This window comes from Vitis vinifera, chromosome 7 (genome assembly GCF_030704535.1).
Source record: "Vitis vinifera cultivar Pinot Noir 40024 chromosome 7, ASM3070453v1".
Classification (NCBI taxonomy): domain Eukaryota; kingdom Viridiplantae; phylum Streptophyta; class Magnoliopsida; order Vitales; family Vitaceae; genus Vitis; species Vitis vinifera.
This window is the reverse complement of record NC_081811.1, coordinates 975331-986982: the sequence shown is the minus strand read 5'-3', so window position 1 is coordinate 986982 and position 11652 is coordinate 975331. Positions and strand designations below refer to the sequence as shown.

At 37.6% G+C, this 11652-nt stretch overlaps 1 protein-coding gene across 4 annotated transcripts; it reads left to right on the top strand.

The window, feature by feature from the left end:
- Window positions 1-3392: 3392 nt before the first annotated feature.
- LOC100246035 (protein TIFY 4B) lies at window positions 3393-11221 on the top strand. 4 transcript variants are annotated; one of them, XM_010647813.2, is made up of 9 exons: window positions 3393-3744; window positions 3838-3989; window positions 4168-4304; window positions 6900-6990; window positions 7069-7240; window positions 7634-7690; window positions 8947-9010; window positions 9103-9317; window positions 10964-11221. In XM_010647813.2, the coding sequence occupies exons 1-9, from the start codon at window positions 3627-3629 to the stop codon at window positions 10978-10980; spliced, it is 1023 nt and encodes a 340-aa protein (XP_010646115.1). In that variant the 5' UTR covers window positions 3393-3626; the 3' UTR covers window positions 10981-11221. The 4 variants fall into 4 exon arrangements, with proteins under 4 accessions (XP_010646115.1, XP_059593792.1, XP_002274568.2 ...); XM_059737809.1 differs by having other exon boundaries at window positions 3394-3744; window positions 7078-7240; XM_002274532.4 differs by having other exon boundaries at window positions 3394-3744; window positions 7078-7240; window positions 7622-7690.
- Window positions 11222-11652: the final 431 nt, after the last annotated feature.

Sequence of the window (11652 nt, the reverse complement as noted above, 5' to 3'; positions counted from 1 at the left end):
CCCACTCCACCAGCTTTCCCTTTTTATCCTGACCTGCACCCAAGAAAGCAAAGTATGTCAACCATCTAACAAATGCTGACCTAAACTCACAAACCATGGAAAGATAGGAAGTAATTTAGTCATACCTGGGACCTTCAACGATTGGTTGGGAACAAACGGCCTGTCCGAATGCACCGCCAAACCCGCCCATAAACCCTTGACCAGCACATGACCCTTGGCGGCCCCCTTGGTCGAATCCGGCAGGTTGGTCACAAACTGCAGGGACAGAAGGCAAGCGACAAAACTAAAAATGTCGGTTTTCGCCTTCTTGATCGAATAAATGAAGAGAACCTCCAGCAGTGAGAGGTCCAAATTGAACAGCATGCCCAGAATGCTGCACCCCATCAGCACCCGGGCCATATTGGGATGGATGTAGGCCGGAGGAATCTAAGTGAAGTGAAGAAACTCCTTGAACAACGACGACAAAGGAAATCGGAGCCCAGCATTGAACTGCTCCTTGGTAAAGAAGATAGTGTTGTCCTCATTCTTCTCAGTTGACACAGCCTCTCCATCTATGAGTTCAACAGACACACCGTTGGGGATACAGAACCGTTCACGGAACTCCCCCACATTCAACTTGTCCATGGATTTTTCAGCATGAGCATCTCCGGGAGAGCTGGATGAAGTAGCTTCCTTGTTAGCAGACATTTTTTTTTTTAAGCTGGGGTTGACACGAAACCTGAATGACAGAAATCCAATAGTTAAAAACAAGCACCAAGCCCCACAACCCTAACGACAAAAACTCTCACAAAAACCTCACATCACCAACATACTCGTCCCAAACCCTTGACTCTACCCCAAAGAAGAATCGCTAACCCACAAAAAGCACAGAGGGGCAACAGAAACCCTAAACACACCCAAAACATAGTCAAAACCCCCCGAAAAAGCCCTAGCAACCAAAAAACCAATTCCCAGTCGCAAAGCAACTTGCCCAAGCAAGCCAGAAACAACCAACATAACAAACACAACAAGGAAAAGACAAGAATAACGCACGTACCGAGTGTAAAGTTGGAAAAATAGGGTTGAAAACCGCAATGCAGTCGTCGTCACGACGCGAATATTGTCGGCAGGAAACCCTAGAGCTTCACTCGAAAACGAAGAAAAGTAGAAGGTAAAAGAAAAATCACTAACAGGAGAAAAGCATAGACATAAAAAAGCAAAGTAAGGGCTCAGTCTACTATTTATAGGGAGAGAACCCATCAGTATCCCAAACGCTCAGCTACGCCATCATTTGAAACGACACGCTGCCTGGGAAAACCCAGGAACGGCGGCTCATCATAAATACTATTCTCTCTCATCGCCCCCGCTCGCCACGTGGCCCAACGAGCGCGAAAAAGTAACCTCAGTTTCAAAAAACAATTATTTTTTAACCCACCCATTTTGCTCAGGCAAAATCGGCAAGTTAAAAAGGGGGCATTGTAGGGATCCTTTCTCCTGATGACACGTGACACACATTTCCTGATGACACGTGGCACGCATTCTCATCCGGATTACCCCCATCCGGATTTCCCCAAGAGTACACGTGGCGTGCTTCTCCTATCCGGACTCCCTCAAGGAGAGACACACGACACTCACAAACATAACATCCGGACGACCGCCACATTGCATCCGGACGACCGACATATACTATCCGGATATGTTTGTCCGGATCATTGACTGAAGTAAGCAAGTCTTGCACGTCATCACAACATCCTGCCATGGCCCACGTTCCACCACCTGCAGAGTGAAAGGATAGGAATGAAGTGACGGCAAGTCACTTCCCACGATCTCTGACAGTCGCGGTGCCTCCCACTATCTCTGTCAGCCACCCGTAGGGTGATGATGGCCCTGCCACCACCTAGTGGCATCATGACAAGCCAAAATATCTCCCTACCATTAAAAAGGGAAACAGAGCTTCTGGTGCTATATATATAAACCTTCACACAAAGAGGAAGGTAAGCTTGTTGTACCTAGTAAAAGGCCAACTGATTTATCTCTCTGACCATGGCTGACAAAACCATCGAAGGGTGTGTCCGGACACTCTGTCCGGACGCCTTTTGCAGGAACAACTGAACCAGGAATCTATATTGGTTGAGATCGTGCGTCCATCCATTTGGCAACTACGTGGAACACCAGGGACGTGAGGCCTCAACACAAACGACATGCAATATTTAAGCAATTATTTTTCTATTCTACTTTTCACTTTATTAGCATAATACAAGTGTGTCATTTATAAAATTAAAGCCCTTAATTCTCAAAATTGGAAAATTTGGTTGCTATAATTTGGTCATGTTGGTCGGGTTGATGATTAATTCAACTTCAACGTAAATTAAGAAATAATTAATTCAATTTCAATTTAATTTGAACTCTAACCTAAAGTACCCAACTTTAAGTCAATTTCATTTTTCTAAATTTGAATTTCAATTGATGAAATTAAACTTGAGTTGATGGATGGGTTGATCAGGTTGCATGATTTAAAGTTCACATTATAAATATTATAAAAAATATTAAATTGAATTTGGGTTAGATCTAGGTTGTTCGAATATTTATCTTAAATCAACTCAAATTGAGTTCAAATTGACAAAACTTAACTCAAACTCAATTCGAGTATTAAAAATATTTGTTCATATCTACTTAAACATTAGTTTGATCTAGGTTGGGTCGAGCCAACCCTTCCAAATTGCACCTCTAATTACCCATGTATTTATTTTATACTTTTTTTTTTCATAAATCTTATTTGAAGAGTGATTATGTAAATTTATATTTTTTTAATTTATAAGATGATTAAATATTATATTGAGAATAAATCTTGATGAAATTACTAGATTATCAATTTTAACTAAATATTACATAATGACCAATTTTAATCAAATTTGAGAAATTTATTCTTACAAAAGTGATATTTCTTGCAAAGAAATTAAAGGTGGGTTTGGAAAATATTTTTAAAAATAGTTTTCTATTATTTAGAAAATAAAACAAAATTTTAACTTTAACAAATATTTGTGAAGTTTTTTTAATAATTTGTTCTCAACAATACGATTAAAGTTTAGAATAAATTAAAGATGTTTTCACTTATTTTTTATAAGATTTTATGAGAGTTGATATTTGAGTCCTTTTTCCAAAAAAAAATAAAAAGAAAAAGACACTTATTCTTTTTAAACTCCTTTTTAAAAGGTTCCAAACAGACCCTAAAATTTTGGTTTTCAATTGTCAACGGAAAAACAATCAGCTGAGTTTTACCGCTTACTTTGCACGTGGTTTAAGTTTTCACACTCGTAATTCACAAGAGACAAAATGGGCAAAATGGTAATTGAACCTAGAATCCAGCCACGTGGCGTCCTGGGGTTGCATCACCGTCTATAAGAGAGAAAAAACGAAGCTGAGACGCCGCGGCAATTGGCAAACCCCCAAACCTCTAACTCGAAGCACAAAGCCCCACACTCTTCTCTCTCTTCTCTCTCAGAAAAACCCGAAAAGTTGAAGATATTTACCAGAAAACCTAGAGAGAGAGGGAAAGGGAAAGAAAAAGGATCAGTAACAGAGAAGTCATTGGTCTCTGCGCTTTCTTCCTGGAGGCTCCGGCGGGTTTCCGGCGGGAATCTGGCGCCATGTCGCCGGAGAATGCCAATATCCGGTCACTGCTCGATAAACCGCTTCACCAGCTCACTGAAGACGACATTTCTCAGCTCACTCGCGAAGATTGCCGCAAATACCTCAAAGAAAAAGGTCTCTCTGTTTACGTATTCTCTCTGTAGGTATTTTTGTTCTCTCTCTGCGTGGAAGGTCTTGGGGAGTGAAGGTGTGGTGGTGTCCGTACAGGAATGCGAAGGCCGTCCTGGAACAAATCTCAGGCGATCCAGCAAGTGATCTCGCTAAAGACGCTTCTCGAAACGACGTCGGATTGCGGCGGCGGAGATGCCGCCGGAGCTCGGAAGAAGCTCTTTGTTCCTCCACCGGAAAATCAGCATCGTGTAAGTTGCAAGCCGTTGATTATTTATTTATTTATTTATTTTTATTCTTTTGGTATTATTTCAGACAAGCTAGCCGCATTCTTTTTCCTTTTTTTTTTTAAAAAAAAAAAATTAGTTATCGTTGATTGTGCACCAACCTCTATTTATTCATTTATTTTGATTAAATTAATACTTGTAGGTCCCTTTGACTCGGATCTCTGTGTCGGATGAAGAATCGGTTCCGTATCAGCGACAAGATCCCCCGAAACCCGATATTTCCGGCGATACAGAGGCCCACCTTTTGGCGGCGGCGGATAGTGACTCCATTCCTCCAAGGTTATTATATTATATTATTTATATATATTGTTTCTTATTTGTTCATTTCTTCGATGGGTTTTGCTAACATGTGGTAAGTGTTTAACGCGATTTTCATGTGATCAAGAAATGGAGGATTTCAGTAACTTTCCCTTTTGCCATGCTTTGATTAGAATTCTACAAGTGATTTTTCTTTTCTTGGTGGCTTTTGAAAAAGAGGCACCCAGTTTGCTCTCAGAATTGGAAAAAGTACTATTAAAATCCTTAACAAATGATGTTAATGTGGGTTTGTTGTTTCTGTTCTTTGGTGGGTTTGCAGTGTGTGCTGCAAAAGCAGAAGTTGAGAAAACATAACCCTCTGTTCCAAGCACATTTAGTTTGTTCAGGTTTGAGTGTGCCGAGGGGGATGTTGTACAAACAATGAATATTGTAAATCCTATAATTGAATGGGCATGACATTTTTCATGGGTATATGTGCTATTGTATTTATGTACTAATTATTTATATTATCTTTTGTTTCGACAATTTTTTGTGGTGCAATAAGTTTATTGCTAATGTGTTGCATGTGCAATGTAAATACCATTTGGATACTAACTTAAACTTCATTATAATGATCATGATTTTATGAATTAGTTCCGTGCAGGTAGTCATTAGTCATTGCTTAGTGGACTTTTGTGAGGAGGGGTATAATCGCATTTGACAGTGTCCAGTCATGTCCTTTTTTATTTTCACTAAATGAAAAATAAAATTGTTTCATTTTGGATTCATGTTAGTAGAAGATTGTATACATGTCACACAAAAGTGTGACAATCAGTAAATTTGTGTTGAAAGTTTAGGCATACTTCTCAGTTTGGCAATAGTTTTCATTATTTTTTGCCAACAAGAGTCAAATTTGATAAATCCAAAATACCCAATAAAGATATATGTATGCAGTTCTTCCAGAAATGAATCCTGAAATCACCCATGAGTGTGCATATCTATGATAAGGGGTTGTGGACAGTGAGCTTCATTCTGCATAAGTTCCTCTCTGTTGGACAACATACCTCAAATCTTAAAATGTTGATGCTCAGCAGTTTGGAGAATGTAAATTCTGCAAAACTTTATCCATTGGATAGCTTTTTACTACTGGACCATCTTTTTCTCTTGATTGCAGCCTATCTCGCTTTCACTAATATGACCCCTCGAATTATGGGGCTTTGGGCTTATGTTTAAGTTTTGCATATTTGGAGTATTGGCTCTTATGTGATCCTATCTGAAAAACTGATTCATTCTATGCACATGGGTTCTTCAACAAGATCTACCATTGATTTGGAAAATTGTATCTTCTTGCTCTTTCAATCAGATATTGAGAAAAATATGGTTTTCCAAGCTAACAATTTGGTTGTTGCTTGTTTAGAGTCAAGTTCATAACTCTAACCTTCTAGGACAGATCAAATCAGTTGATTGGCCCCAGTTCTTTCAAATCAGAGGCCTCTATGAGGGAGTTTGTCAACAGCATATATTAGTAGGTTATTTAGCATTTCTTGCTTATTGGTCCATTCACACATGCAAAAAGTCAAGGAAAGGAAAGGAAAGGAAGGGGGGAAAGAGATTCCTTGAACTGACATTAACCCTGAAGGATCATAGATGAAGATGCTGGGTGGTTTGCTTTTCATTATATATCTTGATTGTTTATCGATTGTGATTGAAGAGGCAAAAAGAGATGAGATGGTATCTTTCATTATGCCTATAAAAATAAATATTCTTCCAGTAATATTTTCTTCCTTCAGCTAGGATGAGATTTAAAGGAGATATTAGGTATTTCTCACAGTCTAGGACTTGGATAAATTCATGCTTTCATTTGTCATGGTCACCTGCCTCAAATTTTACCAGTCAGTCAGAATGTTCATGAGGAGAGACATTTGAATATATGAAATTCTTTGAAGATCCCTCTGCCGGATGGTCCTGGATTTTGTTAGTAGCTTTTTTAAGGTGAAATATGAATTTCTATTTGCCTATCAAAAAAACAAATAGTAAAACTATTTGAAGAACCCTTTTTCCTGATGGTACTGGATTTTGGGCTTGCAAATCCACATGGTCATCAGTTTAGGCCATGGCTAGGCTATTGCAAGTTTAATGGCTTGATATTAGCACCAATCTCATGATTAATCTTTAAAGATTTCCATCACCCTTTTAGTAGCATGTTTAGTTTATCTAATAGGTTCAAGTTGCAGCTTTCATACTAGATTATGGTGGCTGTAGGTGTCCTTCATTATCTTTCATCTTTGTGTTCTGTATTAAGGATTTTGAGGGCCACTTCCTTGCATTTTAATTGATGATTGGAGCAAGATTTCTTCTGTTTGATACTTTTGTTTCACCTTGGTATGTTATCCATGCATACATCAGTACATATTTACTTCAACACAAATTATTACTATTTAACAAAGAAACAACCATAGCTTCTTTCTGTCAAATAATGGTCTAAAACATGCACAATCTGGATTAACTTACACCTGAGAAAAATGTATATTGTATGGCCCCCTTGAAGTATGATGAGGTTTCTTCTGAGGAAGAGGTACAGTCTTCCTCTTAATAGTAGATGAGTCCAGAAGACTGAAATTTTCCCAATGGTCCCAGAACCTTGGATGCAATGAATGGGCCAGCAGGACAGATGACAATTTTCTACTGTGGGAAGGTGAACGTTTATGATGATGTGTCTATGGATAAGGTAATGAAGCTTCATTACTGTTATAGACCTTGGGACAAATCTCACAATATGTTGTCTTACTAATGTAACCACATTAAGAATTTTCAGGCAAAAGCAATAATGCAGCTTGCTGCAAGCTCACTTCATTTGCATCAGGAAGCTCCATGTGATGGAACTCCAGAATTACTGCCTTTCTCATGCCATTTACGGGCTGCAAGTGTTAAAATAGGCCCAAGTTCTCCTACAGTGATCTACCCAACATTGCAAACAGGTAGGTTTTGGGCCGTGCTTCGGACCCTCCCATTTTGTGCACTTTACAAATTACTGTAAGCTCTGAAGTTATTTGAGGATTGATCAAGTTCCCTTATGTGACTTTTTAATGGGTTTATGGGTATCTGGATGGCAAACCAGTCAAATGGCATAACTATTGCAATACTTCTTTTTAAACTATTCAGTTTTACAATCAGCTGTTGAAACCATGAAGCTGTTTAATATGGCAACTTAAGAAGTATCATTAGATTTATTTCAGCTTATTCATTGATTTAATCTACAGTGAAAATAAATGAAACCCTCAGCAGTGAGAGACTAATATTCTGGCTACTTTGGTATTTGATACTTTGTTATTAATACGTTATCTTGGTTTAACTCCCAGTGAAAATGACAGAAAATTGTCAGCTGCACAGAGAAGAAAGCAACATATTTCGTGAAGACAACCACCCTGGTAAATGCTTCTACTCTACTATAAGATGATCTTAAGAATTTCCTGCAATATGTTACTTGTGTATCACAAACAAGTATAAATATATGACTTTTAAAATTTATATAGTATGTCCAAGGAAAAAAAAAATAGAGTGGCAATGGACAATGTGATTGTAAAAGGAAACTTTTGCACTGTCTGATGTGGAAAATATTAAATTCTCCAATTGATTTCCATAATGTAGCTTGTCAGAAAAGTCCTAATCACTAAAGATCTTAGGTTTTTCATACCAGCAGGATAAATGAGTTTTCTTAAATGGAAACTTTTGTTTCTGATTTGTGTGAGAGGAACCCAATCTTTGGTAAACTGGAAAGAAAAATATTATTGTGGCTTAAACATGTTTAACTTGATGGATTAATGTTCATGAATTGGGATTATTTTTCTGAATTCATTAACAAAAAATCATCTTGTTTTCTGCTTGGGCTTTAGACCAAATTGGTATACACTGTTGGCCCACTACCTAACAAACAATTTAAGTTTTTAGGTCAAATTTGTAGCTCAACATGGCATCAAATTCTTGTTTTATTAGAGGTCATGAATTATTGATACTCTTTTTCCTTGTATAACTACTTCCTAAAATTTGTCTCCAAAAACTTTGTAGTGTTTCATTAGTTTGAATTTATAATACTCTTCTTTGTCAGACTGGTTAACAAGGGTAGTGGACCTATCAACTAGTGTAGACCCTTAACCGGATTGGGAGGGTCTCAGAATGAGAAATGACTTGAGAAAGAATGTAGGGATGGAAGGGAGAAGTTGGCTATTTTGTGGACAGGGTAAAGAAGGAAGGAGAAGCTTCAGAAGGATGGAAAAGAAATACTTTTCCATTTTTTTTATTGTTAATAAATATGTTATTCTGAAATTGGAAAATTTTGTTATACCATTTGTTAAACAATTAAAATATCAGAGGGAGATGGTGGATTAAAGTTCCTCATCATATTGATTGTGGCACTCTGAAAGAACTAGAAGGGAAGAACAGACAAAAGGAGTACTCATCTCTCCCTAAACTTGATTCATTATTACTGTTGATAAACAAACTGGTAGTATACCCAAAAACAAGCATCTGGTATGGTAGGAACTTGAGAACCTTTGTTATCACATCATTTAGGTAATTGATTGATGTCAAATGAACATGAAGTCACAAATCTCTGGATAATGAGATTATTATATCCTTTGCACTTTAATGAACTTTGTTGCCCCTTTTTTCCTGTTTTGGTGGTTAGCTGCAGAAGTTCCAACAAGCAGAAAAGCATCAGTGCAAAGATATCTTGAGAAGCGAAAAGACAGGTATCTTGACTGGCTAAAATGCTCTTTATGACAACCAAAAAATCTAGTGTCTATTTTTGCTTTTTTGGTCCTCACACCCCTGTTAGGTGAAGGTTTAAAAGCAAGAAAAGAGGAGGAATGCCTTCATCTGCTGGCTTAGACATCTACTTAAACCATCGGGTGGGGGATCAGATACCAAATGATCAGTCAAACCAGAGTGATGCATGCTCCCTTTCCCACTGCAGAGCACACCACATCCCTACCCCATGCAGCTTGGTCGAGAATATGACAAAGCATACTAATCTCTCTGCTGATCTCAATATCAAAGGTGACAGTTTTAATTTCTTGGCTTTTCTTTTGTTCACATGAAGTAGAAGAAATATTTAATTAACAAATGAGGCAGTGTTTTTACTATGTGAAATCATTGGATATTTTTTATACAAACTCCAAGCCAAATTTCAAAATATTCAGATTGTGCGCCTCCATATTAAGTAGTTGAGAAACAAAGTCTACCCCATCAAATATCCTGAATTGCCAGTTAAAGGGTTGGGAAACAGCTCCAACTGAACTAGAAACCTGCATGCTCAAACTGCACATGAACAAAACATAATATGACTGATATGTTTAACTGCTTGCCTTAAAGCAAAATGCAAGAGTAACATGGCATTAGAGTTGTATCTCATCTTCAACAATGTGCTCCAGACGTTTTCTCACCAACTTAGTCACTCATATTGAAATGGTGGCTTCCTTAGTTTGTAAGTAGGTAGTCTATTGAATGAGGTTCATTCTTTCACAGATGTGGATTTGAGTCTTCACCTGGCATTAGAATGGAACTCATTTTTGCTCCCCTTTATATGCAGTAAATTTGTGTTGGTCTTCCATCAGAATATCTTATCCCTGCTCTGTTTTTTTAGCTCTGTATCTCAGTTGTTTTCTTTGACTCATATTCCATAATGATTAGTTGGTCCCTAGACATTTGGGAGTTATCTAGTCAGCTTCTTATTTTAGAATGACAATACATCATCCACTACACTGTTTCCAGGATTGGTTGATTGTTATCAAGCAGGTAGTTCTGTATATTGCATTATGACTGGTATCTAAGTAATTATATGCAACTAAATGAACCATGGCCTGGTTGTAAGAGTGTGCATAAGTATCAATAATTTAATATAAAATATTCTGTTAAAATGATGAATATCTGATGCTATTTAACAACTCATAGAATGATGGGGAAGTTAAAGAAAATGAAGTCTGAGTGAACAGTTGAATAATTGGTTGTCTAACACTACAACAGTAGTGAAGAACACTTAATGTATGAAAAATTCTGAATATTGAGATATTGACTTTTGTACCACACAAAAGGATGTAGCCTTAAAAATTGTATTGTAGAATATAATATAAAAGAAAATTGTCTGGCATCACAAAAAATGTCCAAAATTAGCTCTTTGTATGGGCACACATGAAAGAAGTGCCTGGTGATGTTTTTGATGTGCCAAAAGTTTAGGACATGGAATGTGCTTAACAAACACTATCCAATAGTTTGGTTAGCAACTTGAAAATCGGTCTAGTTCATTTATAATAGGCTAATTAGTAGAGTAGGAAGATGTATGTACTTCAGTGCATATAATATCAAAAATCATCCATCATCAGCATTAGCAGTTAGGTTTGCATTCTTTGCTGATAATTAGCAACCTTCTATTTATACATACAGCTCAACCATCCCACGTGTTTTTGCACCATAGGTTTGGTTCAATCACTGCCAACTTGGTAGTCACATCTCTGTTGGCTTCTATAATACTTTTCATCCCAAGAGCTTTTAGGTTATGTTGGATGGTGGAGTGTCATAATTGGATGAACTTTTTTGCTGCATGGGGCCAGAATTTTTCTCATTCACATTGGTTTTCTTCATAATGACATTGATGTACCAGATTTGAAATGGCAATGAATGATTTATGATGGTTTGTTGCTTTGCAGATGTCCAAGAGCATTGAATATGCAAGGATGATTGACAATACCATGGTAGTGTTTATCTTCATGTCACGCAAGGACTTGCGTGGAGAAACAACATAGTATTAACAAACCCCTAACGTGACCTGACTATGTCATGTTTTGTATTGAGATGAGTGGAGGCTTTGTCGAATCCTTTTCTTCTTGTTTTTCTTTGTGTATGTTATCTTAATGAGCATATTCTTCTCTCTTTTTATCAATAGTAGAAGTTAAATCCTGTGACCACCAGGCAGCTTTGGTATGAGTTCATTGTAGTAGTAGTAGTAGTAGTAAACTCTAATGCCCATCAAATTTTGAGAGCCCACACCCAAGAGCCTACATCAAATGAGCTCTCTGGGCTCTTCCAAATAGAATTGTTATCAAGCCATCTTCATAGTTGTTGGTTTGTTTACAAGTTGATTGATCCTTGACAGACAATGAAGCTGATCATACTGGGAGGATCTAAGCCAGAACCTGCAGTGTACAACCTATGACAGACCATGCACGCTGACCAAGTAAGCCTCTTCTGAGATTATCCTCCCTTATTTCCTTCTCCCCACGTTTAATTTTTATGTTTTGAGAGCCACAATTTAGTGTGTGTTTGTGTGTGTTTTGGTAGCTTACTAACTCAGATAAGTGATGATAATCTGCCTCCCTCCAGTAGGAGAGGCTATGAT

Coding starts and splice junctions, on each gene's coding strand:
- LOC100246035 (XM_010647812.3), top strand. CDS start 3,627: ATGTCGCCGGAGAATGCCAATATCCGGTCACTGCTCGATAAACCGCTT. Junction 3,990..4,167: donor CACCGGAAAATCAGCATCGT/GTAAGTTGCAAG, acceptor TAATACTTGTAG/GTCCCTTTGACTCGGATCTC. Junction 7,691..8,946: donor TCGTGAAGACAACCACCCTG/GTAAATGCTTCT, acceptor TTTGGTGGTTAG/CTGCAGAAGTTCCAACAAGC.